Source organism: Narcine bancroftii, chromosome 9 (assembly GCF_036971445.1).
Source record: "Narcine bancroftii isolate sNarBan1 chromosome 9, sNarBan1.hap1, whole genome shotgun sequence".
Lineage (NCBI taxonomy): Eukaryota > Metazoa > Chordata > Chondrichthyes > Torpediniformes > Narcinidae > Narcine > Narcine bancroftii.
Window position 1 is genome coordinate 108,369,353 of NC_091477.1, and position 16,322 is coordinate 108,385,674.

At 39.1% G+C, this 16,322-nt stretch overlaps 1 protein-coding gene across 7 annotated transcripts in view; it reads right to left on the bottom strand.

Moving 5' to 3' along the window:
- LOC138742607 (disks large homolog 1) overlaps positions 1-16,322 on the bottom strand; it is a 215,464-nt gene that overhangs the window by 81,237 nt on the left and 117,905 nt on the right. For all 7 annotated transcript variants that reach the window (XM_069897250.1, XM_069897254.1, XM_069897252.1 and 4 more), the window contains one exon: positions 3,673-3,808. In XM_069897250.1, coding sequence (XP_069753351.1) covers positions 3,673-3,808 — 136 coding nt within the window. The remainder of the gene's footprint in view (positions 1-3,672; positions 3,809-16,322) is intronic.

Genomic DNA, 16,322 nt, shown 5'->3' on the forward strand with positions numbered 1-16,322 from the left:
GGACTAAAAAGCAATTAATTATCAACAATAAATTATGAAATTAAATCAATGCAAAACTCGACAGTTATCAATGTATTTAAGGACTCTGTCATCCTATCTCGTTAAGTTTATATTCAGACATTCAGAGATGCTTCTTCATGGTTCTTTGAAACAATTAAATCAATTTGTTGCAATCAATTTAGGACTAAATAAGAAGACAACATGATATCCAGCATTTAAGTAGCTACTGATTTCAGAAACAACAATTCTGAACAGGCCAGTCAATTTTGTAAAGTAATCTTGAACATCTGTTGGTTGGTACTTCAATTGAGACAACTGACTCACAGAAAAATCAAACAATATTCCAACTGAGCCACATGTACAATCCAACCTTAAATGTCCCAGATTCCTGCATGAGCAACCGTGTCCACCCCAACTTGATGAGGCAGCAGATGTGCATACAATTAGGTGAGTACCTTTCAAAAGTTTTGAAATCTCGCAGGTCTATGTTCCCACATCAAAGGAAACATCTCTCAGTATCAACTATGAAACTCTTTTTGCATACCCTAAACTCACAATATTTCAACATTTAATATGCTTCAAAATCTCATTTGAAAGAAGAGGTCTAATCTGCTTATTAATTTCTCAGAGGACCTGCTTGATCCCGGGAAATTAATCAATTGAATATACACTGCACACCAATTTTAAAAAATGACACCATCTGCAGAGAGCAGCCTCGATGGAATGCAACAAAATAAAATCTTGCAACAAATGTGACCAACCTTAGTTTTGTGATTAATTGAATGAGAAATATGAAGACCAGCAGCTCATTTTGGAAATCAATGTCAACTAGCTCTTCTTAAACAAATACCCAAACTACCCAAGTTATTGAGCAGTTAATATTTTACTTAAGGATGGAGATCTGCCCTCAATATGCTTCAACATAGTACATTTTGATGACAGCAATTGATTTTAATGAATGGATGCCTGAAACATTCCTTTCAGTTTGTGCATGGCAGGAAATTTAAAAAAATACCGTATAGTGAAATGAGTATTTCAAAAGTTGAGGATGTTTGGTACACCCTCCCCCATTCTATCGTGGGAGCACAGAATAAACCAAGCAAGAATTGCAAAAGAAGATTTAACGATTCTACAAAGGAATGAATTTTTGGCTGTTTATTTATCGTTAGAGATCTTAAATAGAAGTGGTGTAAAACATGCTAAACAGAGTTTTTTTAGACAACAAAAATAATGAGAAATCACAGGGAATTCCAAGAGGAAGCAAGGATGCTTTATATTGTCATGGTTAACCATTTAATCAATTTTAAAGGTCCACTGCTGTCAATACAAAATCTGAGCTGATTTTATTTATTAATTATTAATTTTATTCATTAATACTTGCGTGAAAAGGCAAACTCGATAAGCGAACATTGCAGAATGAATTTTCAATTGCTTTTCACAGGATTATTGAGATTTAGTTTTGTTCTGACACCTGCTCGAGTACAGCTACAAATAACTTCTACGACTTTCAAGAGGACTAATTAGACAAGAACAGATAACAGAAGATCAGCAAAATGACAAGGTATGTGGTCTGAGAGCTAGCCATTTCAAGAATCTCTGAAATTAGTGTTAAAAAAATTATGTTGGGAATAACAAAATACTCTTCAAGTGGTCTTGTTTATTAGATGCTTCCAGAGGCCAGATCACAACATTTCACCAGCTGTGAAATGAAACTTTCTTTATTAGATTGCTTCTGATCCATGCAGAGTAGATATAGGTTAAGTTGAAAACAAAACAAAGTGATTTGTGAGGGATGTTTATTTTGTATCTCAAATTTGAAGTGACAGTATTAACTATGGGTGATGGTTTCAATAAGATATTTGGTAACCCGGAAGGTTTATGGCAACCTCAAATAAATGAAAGGACATATATTAAAACAAAATAAATTTTATTGTTGATCTGGGATCTGATGGTAATTAGCAATTATTGTGTGATGCAATTCAAGAAGTTTTGCTTCAATTACAAATATTGTGTCATAAAGGTCATATTAACCAATTTTTCAGAATCAGGATTTATTGTCATGAACAAGTCATGAAATTTGGTGTCTTGCGGCAGTATCATAATGCAAATATTCATATCATAACCATCTTACAACATCACTATAAATAAAAAAAATGAAAATAGTTCTGCACAAAAAGTAAGGCAGAGTCTTTGGTTCATTGATTATTGGTTTATGTTCATAGTTTATTGAACTTCAACTCAGTCTCTATGATGGGGCAGATATGTTTTCACTGCCTGTTTATTAACTAACAGGAAAGATCACACAATCACTACATCACTCAGTCGATATTCAACCAAAATCAATGAAATGAAAATAAGACAGACTAAGGGTTGGCAATGTAACACTCCAGATTACGACTCAGTGAAGACAAAAATATATACCATGAACTTCTTGTGGACCAGGAAAGTATCAGGAATAAAGTTCAAACAGCTTCTATATACAGTAATTACACTGGTTTGAAAAATAACACAATCTTCAGATCAATTATAATCTTTAAAATATAGAAGGAATTGTGAAGTCAACTAATACGACCAGTTGGATTTAAGTTTAGAGACCAATTGAAAAAAGCATAAATTCAAAAACAAAAATCATACAAAATATACTTTCTTATGCCAAGAAGAGAATGAATGCAGTGTCACACAAAGGATTTTAACACTGACATTAATACCCTGAAAAATCTGGAATGGTAGGAAGCTATGGTACGGTTAGTAAGTGCTATTACAGTGCCAGTGACCTGGATACGAATCTAGTGCTGTCTGTAAGGAGTTCTCCCTGTGTCTGCACGACATTGGGTGCTCAAGTTTCCTCCCACCATTTAATTGGTAATTGGCCGGCACGTCGTCAGAGGCCAGAAGGGGCCGTTACTTTGCTGTATGTTAAAATTTAAAATTTAATCTACTTCAGAGATGGTACAGATGCTCTTGGGTGACTAATAAATCTTTAACATTCGACTGGGCTAAAAAGGAACATTTGCTCGCAAACAGAAAAGGATGCTGTATCAGCCATCATGAGCACGAGAACAGGACAAAATGTGGCATTTGGGAATGAAGATATACACGCCATTCACCAGATAGTTTTTGAGAGCATTGCTGATTAAACTGTGGAAGTGTAGTCACCGTGAATGCAGAAAGAATGAGTCAATTTCCCAGCCGTCAAATAAACTAGGTATCTGAAACATCTGTTACACACCAATAGGAGTTAGTTACCAATAGATCAGTGTTTAAAAAAATTAGCTTGCAGGAGCCAGGAGACATCAATCAGGCATTAGGACAGGTAGGTATACTTTAAGATAGAGAGTCTATTGTTCACCTATTGTGTGTTGACAGCTCTGTGTGCAAAATCTCTCCAAAAGGAGAAAATTTCTGATGTCCAAAACAATCATCTGTTTTGACAAAAAATTGAAAATGAACACGTGCTTACAAAAATGACTGCAGCACTGTGTTATAATTCTTCTTGAAAACCTGGAACTCTCATAAATTATGATTCACCAGAAAATGAAGGGATGGTACTGCATTTTGGAAAGGAGAAATCTCTTTACCCCCACCCCACCAAAAAAAAACAATCAGCAAGGTTTCATTGATGGATTTTGTGTTTTACAGATGTAAGAAGATTGTAACTGCATGAAATCTTACCTGGTCATTTCATCATCACCCACGACTTTAGTGATTGGGGAGTACCTGCCTGGAGATGATGGTGGAAGAGACTGTTTGTACTCCGTACTCCCTAAATAATTTGGTGGTGTGATATGGTTTTCCAGTTGTGAGTAGGCTGGAAGAATTCAAACAAAATAGTATGTATTGTCAGCACATCTCCATTTTCCAACATTTTAGTTTTTTTTAATATTTAATTTGTTTTTTTTTCATAAATACATAGTAAACTCTTCAATATCAATGTGTGCATGTGTGTGTGTATATATATATATATATATATATTTCTTACAAAAAACAAAAATCAAAATAACCCACCCACCCCCTCTTTCATAATATAAATCCACAAACCTTCAAGGCTCACACTTATATTGACCATAAAAAATCTATATAGTCATTTGTATTTACACTATAGAGGCATCTATTATTGGCTTTACTATCTTTTATTGTAGTTCTAATTGGGCCTCTAATTGATCCCAATATGGCTGCCATATCTTGACAAGTATATCATATTTGTTCTTGAAATTGTATGTATTTTTTCACTATCATCTCAGGAATCCATCGTGTTATATGTAGAGTGTTGGATTTCCAAGTAATTGCAATACATTTCTTACCCACTGCCAAGGCTATTTTACCAAATTAAATAAGGAATATAGTTAATTTATTGCTTATTTCAATAAAATTACCCAAAAGATAAAGCTCTGGGTCGTCTGCGAAGGCCACCCCAGTTATCCTTGCTAATATTTCAGCTTTATCCTGCCAAAAAGGTCTCACCTTCATACACGACCTCATAGCATGTAAAAATGCTCCTGTTTCTGTCCCACATCTAAAACACATTTCCGATATTTCAGATTTTGATCTACGCAACTTCTGTGGTGCAAAATAGAATTGGTGTAGGACATTTCATCTTGCATTTATAATTGAATAATTATCCAAACATGAATCAGACCCACATCTTTCTACTATTGCAACACCTTGGTCCGACTCCCATCTCTCTCTTGATCTCTATAAGCCTGGTTTTGTGCTTTCACTCTGGAGAGCAGAGTACATCTTTGTTATAAATTTGGGTGTATTCCCCAGCCATATCACTTGTTCCATTTCACTAATTCCAGGTGGGCCCAAATTTGACCCCCATCTTTCTCTCAGGAACAACTTGGCTGGAGAAAGCAGACCAAAGTCCCATTAGCTACTCCATATTTATGTCTTAGTTGTTCAAAAGACACAAGAGATCCCTCCACATAACAATCATCAATATATCTTATTCCTTTGTCATACCAGGAGTTCAGTATTATTGAACTTCTTATTTGTTATCTACCTTTATTTTCTCTGTAGACTCATTAAAATACTGCAACTTCATCCTGAATTTATATTTCTACAATGAGGGACTGCCTGGAGCAATTCACGTTATGGTTAAAATCGGTACGTGCTCTTACATAAATGGTCTAAATGATTCCAAACAAAATAAAATTGTAGTGATTTTAGTTCTTAAGATGAACTAAAGAAATGATGTCTCCAATGCATCTCACTGGATGATTAAGTTGGGGTTGATGATTAAGAATGTGCAAAGCTGTTTGGCCATCATCTATTTAAACCGTTAAAATAAAACAATGTTCAAAAATAAATTAACATGTTTATTTCCTTGAAGGACTATTTGCATTAATGAACAGGTGCACCGTTGAAAGCATATTTGCTAGCTACATCGCAGTGTGGTACGGGAGGTACTCTTTTCGAGATCAGAAGAAACTGCAGAAGTTGGTGAATTCTCAGAGCATCAGACAAACTTCCCTACCTTCCATAACATTTCATGCTGCCTTGGATAGGCAGTCAACTGACTGAACAACACATGACCCTCCAGACGCCCTCTCTTCTCCCTCTTCTCATTGGGGCAAAGGCTCAAAGGTGTGAAATGCCATTTGGCCTACAATTTCTCACCTCTGTCCTAAAAGACTTCCCCTTATCCTTAAACTGTGTCCCCTGGTTCTGGTTTCCCTCAACATCAGGAACAACCTTTCTACATCTAGCCAGTCCAATCCCTTAAGAATTTTCTACGTTTCTATAAGATCCCCAGCGAGAATAAGCCTTTCTTCACGTGTCAGTCCTGCCATCCCTGGTATCAATCTAGTGAACCTTCTCTGCACTCCCTCAATGGCAAGGATGTCTTTCCTCAGATAAGGAGACCAAACTGCACACAATAGTCCATGTGTGGTCTCACCAAGGCCCTGTACAGCTGCAGTAGAACCTCTCTACTCAAATCCTTTTGCTATGAATGCCAACATACCATTTGCTTTCCTTACTGCCTGCTGTACTTGCATGCCCACTTTCAATGACTGGTGCACAGCAACACCCAAGTCTTGATGTATTTCTTCTTTTCCAAAACTGTACCAGGTATAACGTGACAAATAAACTTCAACCAGGAATTCTTCTCTGTTGACAGGCAAAGGGAAGTGCTGACAATCCCAAACTGTGTGAAAGTACTGACAATTGTCAATCTTGCTAACTTAAAAGGCCACTATTTAGATGTAGAATACACACTGAACATTTTATGTACAGTATATACATAAAAGCATTCGCATATACACATATAGATATAATTTTTCAGCAAAAAATGCAAAGATGCAAGTGGAAATTTTATTCACTGGTATCAGATTTGATCCTTTTGGTTTAGACATTCAGATATCATCCAATCAGAATCTAGAAGCAGCCACTAAAACAGAAGTACTGAATATTTTCCAATTCACAAACCAAAACAGGCCAAAATCTGGGTATGCTGTTATTCAGTATATATTTTCCTATCAAGAAATTAATTTGATATGAACAGTTGTCAGTAAATGCTTTGTGGAAACTGCCAAAATGTTTGGCCTGGAAGTCAGCCTGAAGAAAACTGAGGTCCTCCATCAGCCAGCTCCCCACCATGACTACCAGCCACCCCCACATCTCCATCGGGCACACAAAACTCAAAACGGTCAACCAGTTTACCTATCTCGGCTGCACCATTTCATCAGATGCAAGGATCGACAATGAGATAGACAACAGACTTGCCAAGGCAAATAGCGCCTTTGGAAGACTACACAAAAGAGTCTGGAAAAACAACCAACTGAAAAACTTCACAAAGATAAGCGTATACAGAGCCGTTGTCACACCCACACTCCTGTTCGGCTCCGAATCATGGGTCCTCTACCGGCATCACCTACGGCTCCTAGAACGCTTCCACCAGCGTTGTCTCCGCTCCATCCTCAACATCCATTGGAGCGCTTTCATCCCTAACGTCGAAGTACTCGAGATGGCAGAGGTCGACAGCATCGAGTCCACGCTGCTGAAGATCCAGCTGTGCTGGGTGGGTCACGTCTCCAGAATGGAGGACCATCGCCTTCCCAAGATCGTGTTATATGGCGAGCTCTCCACTGGCCACCGTGACAGAGGTGCACCAAAGAAAAGGTACAAGGACTGCCTAAAGAAATCTCTTGGTGCCTGCCACATTGACCACCGCCAGTGGGCTGATAACGCCTCAAACCATGCATCTTGGCGCCTCACAGTTTGGCGGGCAGCAACCTCCTTTGAAGAAGACCGCAGAGCCCACCTCACTGACAAAAGGCAAAGGAGGAAAAACCCAACACCCAACCCCAACCAACCAATTTTCCCCTGCAACCGCTGCAACCGTGTCTGCCTGTCCCGCATCGGACTTGTCAGCCACAAACGAGCCTGCAGCTGACGTGGACTTTTACCCCCTCCATAAATCTTCGTCCGCGAAGCCAAGCCAAAGATACAAAAGAGTTTGTATTTAACTCTATTTTAAAACTAAAACCTTCTCACTTCCAAATGTCATGGATGTCAAAGTGAAAATTTCTTGCATTTGCAAAGTTATCTCAATGTTGCTTCTCCTGCGAGTTCGTTTAAAATCTTGTTAACCCTCAGCAAATGGCATTAGTTCATTCAAATATGATGCATCTTCATTTTCCAAATTCATAAATTGTGCACTTGTACATCACCACAGCAGTATTTTTATAGGCTTACTAATATTGTCATTTTAGGAAGGAAGTCATTAACCATTATTACAACTAATATCCTCTTTCAACAAACCCACCTATTTGTTTCACATTATTCATTAATGGAAACATTTAGCTCCATATTGAATTGCACTCCATATCCTGACTAACAATTATTTACTCACATTATTGTTGTCTTGGTGCACAGAAATGAAAAGGATACAAATGCTTTTGTTCAAATGGTAAGAGTTAATGTTCTAAATGGATTGTAAAATTGCAACAAATGAGGCATCTACTGAACTCAACAACCTGATCACAAGAAGTCAAGTTTTCCCTTCCAGCTTTGTGTACTCAATTATTCATAGTTGAGTATCAGTATTTCAAAAAGGTTAATCAACTTGGTAGTTGTCCTCAGTTTGAAATGATAGCAAGCATTTACCAAATCTTTAAGTGCCATGCCATAACAACTCATCATCAAAATTAAGCATCTACAATCTAACCTCTATTACCAACTGCAGCACCTGAGTAACCCTCCTGGGACCCACATGCAATTACTGGGGTAAAGATGCTGGAAGCAACTTTTAAATTGCAGGGGGATCTACCCATTAAATTGCCAACCGGATGCTGGACTGATGTCACCGGAATAAGTGGGTTGGCCATTTTTGTTTACTAATTGCCTGTGCACGTGACCTAGGTAAGTTTAACTGGGTTCCCTGACTACCTCTGAGGTAGGTCATGGACCCAGTTAGATTCCTCTGGGGTTGACCTTTCTAATTGCTGTGTAACTGGGGCACTAACCAGGCAAATTGCCCAGTTAACCCCATTTTACATGGCAGTTTGAAAGAGCATAATGCCACTCAATTCAGAAACACTCCAATTGATCTTGGCCCTCAATGTGCTCAGTAACTGAACATTCACAGCTCTTTGGGGGGGGTGGGGTTATAGAATTCTAAATATCTATAAGCTTAACTCAATCTTTCAAAACAATCTGATAGCTTCACATTCCTCATAGACACAACTAGCTTTGTATTTATTCGAGATTTCTTGTGTTGAATTTAAATGGCTCAGCTTCTGCAATGAACTTGTAACTCTAATAATTATCATGCTTTTGATGGCAGTCTAGTAACAACCCCAATGGTAACACACTCCTCTAAACAAACCCCTGAATGTAGGAAGAGGAGAGGCCAGACACATTCCCTGTCACACAACCACGTATTATTTGTCAATAGAAATCCAAAAATCACAGTCTGATACTGAATAGCTATCAGTTGTCTGCGACCCAAATCCAAACAGACTGAGTAACAATGGTCTGATTAACTCAGTATTGGCAGAGATCACTCCTGGGAGCTTCTCTATGTGAAGAGCACACAGATGCTTCCCTTCCATATTTCAAAAGGACCTGAACTGCCATTGTGGGATTCTGCTTTCATACAAAATGCCATCTGTGAAAAGCAAAGACAGAACCGGACTGAAATGATTTAAAAAAAAAGGCTTGTATTTGATCTCAAGACCAATTTAATTCATTCTGTTCGATCATAGCTATTGACTCACTAAATGTATGGCAGTCGGAAAAGCTAATCAATGTTTTCTTCATTAAATTGATCCCTTGCTCAGCCTTTTGTAACCACTAATGGGTGCTCATTTTCCACAATTTGAGTACTACTGAATGCTCACATCTTGCAACCTGTATTCATCACCTATCAAGGAGCCAGGCCAAAGTTGCAGTTTGATAGGCTTTGAAATATAATACCCCATATTTTGGCTTGAAAGATCGTCAAGGCCCTGCAGAAATGTAAGTATCGGTTGACCAAGCTAAGCATATTGCACATAAAAAGATAAACTTCTTCCTCTACTACTCCAAATTCCTCCTTTCCTAGTTAAACAGATATTAACTGGGACAGAATTCATAAAAATAAAATGTGGTACAGAAAGGTGGTACAAATATCTACATTTTCTGGTTGAAATACATGTTGTGTTGCAACAGAAGATGCCAGTCAGTCCTTGTGTACAGAATAGCAAACAGGGTTACAAGGATATCTAAAAGGAGGCATCTTGCCCATTGTAAAATAACACAACAAACTGCCTGTATTTGTCTCCAGAAGAAAAAAAATTCTAACGTAGTGTTTTCAACCCTCCATTATTTTTATTCTTTTTGATAGCAGATTAGAGATGACTAACCAAACGCACTTTTCTCAAAACTACCATAAATATTTGTGTATAATGCGACCCGTGTTTTGAGGGGAAAAGGCGGGAAATATTTTACCCCCTGTGCATAATATAACCCCCCCTCAGCCACCTGAGCTGCTCTGGCATCTCTCTGCTCGCCTGCCCGGCCTCCTGAGTCACGCTCGCATCTCTCCGGTCTCCTGCTCGCCCGGCCTCCTGAGTTGCGCTCGCGTCTCTTCGCTCACCAGCCCGCCCGGCCTCCTGAGTCGCGCTCGCGTCTCTCCACTCGCCAGGGCTCCTGAAATGTGCTCGTGTCTCTCCGCTTGACCGACCGCCCTCCTGAGTCGTGCTCACGTCTCTCGGCTCGCCCGCCTACCCGGCCGGCCGCCTGAGTTGCGCTACCAACTACCGCCCGCCCGGCTGCCCGAGTCGCGCTGCCAATTCCCACTCGCCCACCCCCCCCCAGCCGCCTGAGTCACGCTGCTGACTACTGCTCGCCTGGAGAAATTTTTTTTTAAATTTTACTCTCGTGTATAATGCAACCCCCCTATTTTTGAGGGAGAAAAGGGGGGAAAATTTTTCGCATTATACACGAATATTTACAGTGGTTAACACATAACTTCTTCACATCAGTATGCCTATTGCATCAAGTTCCAAATCCCATCTGACAAGCTTATTATCCTCTTCAGAGATAATTTCTTCTTTGTTAACTATCGAGTTTCAGTATGCACTCTTATAAACGCTGATATGTCAGTGCAGAATACCTACCCATGAACAAAAACATTCTTAGAATTAGTACATAAAACAGTTTTGTGCATGTTACCGGGCATTGTTACTCCTGTGCCTTGGTGCAAATTGCTACCTTCAGTTTCTGGGGTCCTCAGTACCTAGAATCTGATGTGAATCCATCCATTAACCCTCTCACAACAATTACCCATGACTTTGTGTGGAGAGGTTACCTGCTATTGTGTGGGTGGGGGGATGCACTATGTGGGGCTCAGGGCTGCATCCTAGGTGGTACCTTGATGGCAGGTGATTCTGGAGCTTGTTCACACTATCCAGATCTTATGGTCTCTTTCATCTGTGACAGATTATGTTATATTTTATATTGTATATAGATATGTTTTAAAGGAGATAAATTGTGGCAGGTTTTTTAGTGTTGGTCACATACAAACACTTCAAAATAGATCTCATTTAAAATACCGGAGCTCTGCTCAAGCCAGACAAGCCGGCTCCAATTGCCTTTGCAAAACCTTTGAAGAATGCCTACAGAGACTTCATTGTTGTTTTGAAAAGCAACAGATGAAAGAACTCTGAGGAGTAGGTCCGGAGCCGTAGCCTGTCTGAGTGCAGGTTGCTGTTTTTAAGAGGGTCATGTAATTTTGCAAGCAGAGAGAGTCAAACAGGTTTTTCTCTGAGTCATAGAGAGAGAAAAAAAATCAGTTGTCCAGTTCAGCAGCAGCAGGTGGGACTGGAACAGGACAAGCTGGCAAGCTTGAAGCCTGGTCAAAGCCCTTGTGGTCCATACAAGAGGAAATGGCTGGCTATATAATGTTTCACTTGAAATAAGGGAAACAAAAAGAAACTCAGTGGTGACCTGAAAGAAAGACATTATCATCTGGGAAAACTCTGATGGGGCAAGTTTCTTCGGTAAGACACTGATGTGGCTGATCAGAAAGAATCAGTTTGGGCCCAGCGAGCAACAAATCTCTCTCTGAAAACCGACAAGAACCTTCTTGAGCAGTAACCTTTCAAGCACCAAAGCCAAATTTTGTGCACAGTATAAGAATCGCCTGCAACCAGTGAACTTGAGGAGTGAGAAGTGAGATTGGACTGTGAATCAAAGAACCTTTCTAAACTTACACACACGTGCACTTAGAATTAGAAGGAGGTTAAGTTAGGTTGTTAATGGTAATAAGTTAAAGTGTGATTCTGTTTTCATGTTTAAAGCAACTTTTGTTTAAGTAACCATTTGTCGGTGAATGTCTATTGCTGCTGGGTTTTGGGGTCCTCTCGGCTTGTAACACATCACTTGCATGTGATGGAAGCTGCTATCTCCAAGGGTGCAGTGTTATTTTTTTAAATGCTGGAGCTCACAAAAATGGCAACAAGAAGTCTCATGAGACCAGGCCTCAGTGACTACCATGTTGAATTTGGCACTGTATAATTGACAGTTAACTGGAGATCTACAAAATAGTATAACCGGTTGTGGAAAAAACAGGTATGTCTAGAATAGAGAATAGTGTTCAGTAGGGGTGGGACAGGTTGGGGGAGTGGGCTGCTGAATGGAAGATGACGTTCAATGTAAGCAAATGTGAGGTTATCCATTTTGGGGGCAATAATAGGAAAGCTGAGTATTATTTAAATGGAGACAAGCTAGGGAGTGGGGAGGAGCAAATGGATCTGGGAGTACTTGTTCACTGGTCACTGAAGACTAGCATGCAGGTTCAGAAAGCTGTGAAGAAGGCTAATGGCATGTTGGCTTTCATAAAGAGGAGATTGGAGTATAGGAACAGAGACGCCCTTCTGCAGTTGTACAGGGCCCTGGTGAGACCCCACCTGGAGTATTGCGTCCAGTTCTGCTCTCCAATTTTGAGGAAGGACATACTAGCTATAGAGGGTGTGCAGCGCAGATTTACAAGGTTAGTTCCAGGGATGGCAGGGTTGACATATGCTGAAAGGCTAGAAAAACTGGACTTGTATCCGATGGAGTTTAGAAGGATGAGGGGGGACATGATTGAGGTATACAAAATCATCAGGGGGATAGACAGGGTGAAGTTGGATTACTTGTTCCCAATGATGGGGGAGACGAGGACTAGAGGGCATAGTTTAAGAATACGGGGTAGGCCCTTTAGGACGGAGATGAGAAAACATTTTTTTACCCAGAGAAGTGTGAATCTGTGGAATGCTCTGCCACAGAGGGTGGTAGAGGCAGATTCGGTGATTATGTTCAAAAGAGAGTTAGATAAGACTCTAGTGGGCAAAGGAGTTAAGGGTTATGGGGATAAGGCTGGAAAGGGGTACTGATGGTAGTGATCAGCCATGATCTGTAAAATGGCGGTGCTGGCTCGACGGGCCGAAGGGCCTACTCCAGCTCCTATTGTCTATTGACTCATAATAGAAAAATAAAGGAATTTGCTTCAGCCATGTACACTTTATTGCAAAAGGGAACTTCTAAGCAGGGGATTCATAGATCCAGACAGAGATGGGAGGCAGATTTAAATATTTTGATGAACAAAATTGGTTGGAGCTATGTAGAGGCAGTATGACAAATACAATAAATGTTAGGCATAGATTAGTTCAATATAATTTTCTACACAATTATATCTAATGCCACACAAATGAAATAGATTTAAGTCAGATTTATCAGATCAATGTTTTAGATATGACCAGGAGATAGGCACTTTTTTTTTTACACTCCACTTGTTCCTCTCTGAAAGTGAGACCTTTCTGATTAAATTTGGGAACTTTTTTTTTAGAACAGGCTGTAGGAATTAAATTTTCACAAAATCCAATGTTGTTTTTATTCGGTAATATTGTAGGGATAAGACCAAAAATAAAATTAACTATATATAAAAAAGAATTTATAAAGATTGCATTAGCAGTAGCAAGAAAATGTATAGCAGTAACTTGGAAATCGGACTCTCATCTGGGTATGGAGCGATGGAATGTAGAAATGCATAGCTGCGACCCCCCTTAGAAGAATGCTTACCATTTAAGAAAAAATAATGTATTTTTAAAAATTTGCCGCCCGTATTTACAAATTGTGGGTATAAATTTATAGATATTTTCCCTGAACTTTGAGAACCTCCTTAACCTCCTTGGAAGTATTAAAAATGCCAATTGTTAGAACTGCATGGTGAGTGGTGTCTTCTTGGCAATCAGGTCTTTTCCCTTCCTCTTTCTTTCTTTATCCCTTTTCTTTCTTTGCTTCTTTCATCTTATCCATTTTTTTTTACTTTAATGGAGATTTACTATAGGGGAGGGGATTTATACCATCATGTAAAATCAAACTGATTAATATTTGATTACTGTATTTTGTATTTTTATGATTACATGGATAAAATTTTAAATAAAATATTTTTAAAAATGGTGGGTAATCTGAGGAGCCTCGATTGAAGTGTCCCTCAGTCAGCAACTGTCAAGAAGTCCCTTGACTCAATGGTGACCATCAAACAGGGTGCAAGGCTCGCAGCATAGCCTGCAGCCACAGAAATCAGAACATGCTGCTGTTCAGTCTGCAGCTTGCTGGAATACAACATTTCTCATTGAAAAAACTTCTAATTTCTGCGTTCACTTTGAAACCTTTGGAATTGGCTTTATTGAGCTTTGATGACAGTAGTTGGTAAAAGACTCGAACAAACAATCAATAGAGTCTAGAATTTACCATTGTGTCCCTCAAATGTCCTTTGTGCCCCACTAAAGCATCAATGAAATCTGTCTGTTGCCAATAAAAGATACTTAAGAGCTGGCTGGTGCTCATGAATCAAGGACTGAGAGAACTAATTGCCTTCTATTTCTAGTCAGTGATCTTCATTGTTTTCAGGCAATTGCTTTTCTATGTCAAGCAATTGATTTTTGCATAGGCATCAAAATATGGTGCAGAGAAAATTTGCAAATGTTGCTGTGACTGAAGAGAGTTGGGCTTAGTTCGGATTGAGATGGAAATTCACAGGGTGGGGGAGGCTTTTGAGGGAGGGAATTATCAGAGACCTACACAGAAAGAACAGGAAGGACCCATTTTCCTTAACTGAAAAAACTCCAACTAACAGGAGAAGATAAAGCATTGAAGGCTTCCTGATCACATCAGAGGTTGGTATCTGGAGCACAAGTTGTCGATGAGTCAAACAGGAATCTGTGTGGGTGCGGGAGTGCTGGAGACAAATCAATGGACAGTTAAGGCCTCTGAAGGGACACTCTTTGCTTCTCTTTCTCTTGTATTGTCTTAGTCTGACTGCCTTATGACAGGTAAAAGTTTATATCATGGACATTACATTATTAATGTATTATTTGGTGACAAAACAAATAATTCCTTGAAGATTTGGCAGGATTAAAGGAAATTAAGAAATTACCTAAAAAGTGGTAAGGGTTTCTTTTCTTTTTAAAATATTTTTATTGATTTTAAGAAAGAACTTAAATGAATAATACAATTTGATACAATGATATGGATAGTTACACAAAATTAATAAAACATTCAGTATATCAAAAACATACACAAGTTGTAAATCATATCCATAATTTGTATTCCAAGAACTATAGAGTTGTATCTTCTGAAGCCATTCATAGTCTGTTCGATCTCACCTTTCCAACTGATCTAATTAGTACCAAGTACTTGGGCCAAAAATAAGCAAAGAGCTAAAAGTGTTTCCTCCCAACCATCACAAAAAATAATCTTTAGGCAATTTGATTCAATTCACAATGTCAAGAAACTGTTGGGAGTATCAGATCCAGCAATAATATTTTGGTTGTTATACTGAAGACCTGAACACCACAATAAGCCATGGATTTTGTTAACCAGCAAAATACAAAGCTACAAGTGCTAGAGTCTTGAGCAAAGAATTGTGGGAGGAACTCAGCAGGTCAGGCAGCATTCGTGGGTAGAAATGGTCAGTCAATCAACATTTTGTGTCTGAATCCATCATAATAGGATAGAATAGGTGCAAGTTGTTTCAGTACCATTACAGAACAGGCCTCCACCTGACAATTAGAAAGATCGTTCCAGTAGGTCCTGTTCCAGAATGGGATTAGCCTACTTCATTTAACTGCAATCCAGTCAACTGTGAATAAACTAAATTTTATGAAGTGCTGCTAGAAGTAATATCAAGAGCACTGACTCACCAAACTTACTCTCTGCTTGCTAATGCCCAGATTGGATTTTTGCCAGGATTACCAAGCCCAGACTTCATCACAGCTTTGGATCAAACACAGACCAAAAAGCTTAATTCAGAGGTAAAATGAAAGCTTCTGCTCTTTAACATCAAGATAGAACCTGAAAAAGCATGACATCAGCAGCCCTGGTGAAACTGAAATTAATGGACATCATGAGGAAAACACTCAGGGCTGGAATTATATGCCTGGCACAATGGATGAGTTGTGAAAAATCAATTCTCTGAACCACAGGACAAAAATGTAGAAGTTACTCAGGGCAGCGTCTCAAGTTCAAAAAGCTTCAATTGCTTTATCAATGAACTTTGTCCTATAGGGTCAGAGGCAGGTAACGTTTACTGTAACATCCAGTTCCATTCAGATAGATTCACAAAAGGGAGTTCTCCTCTTCAGCTTGAAGATCTGAAGTATTGGCTGAAATATTTCCTCTCTCCCTCTCTCTCTCTCTATACTGATACTGTTCAATATTTCCAGAATTTTGTTACTATTTCAAATTTCCAGCATCTTTTTAAAAAGAAAATCTCAACAAAATCCCATGTATCACCATTGATCAGAAACACAACTGACCCATCAGAAGCTGAGCAGCTGGTGGCAAGTGCC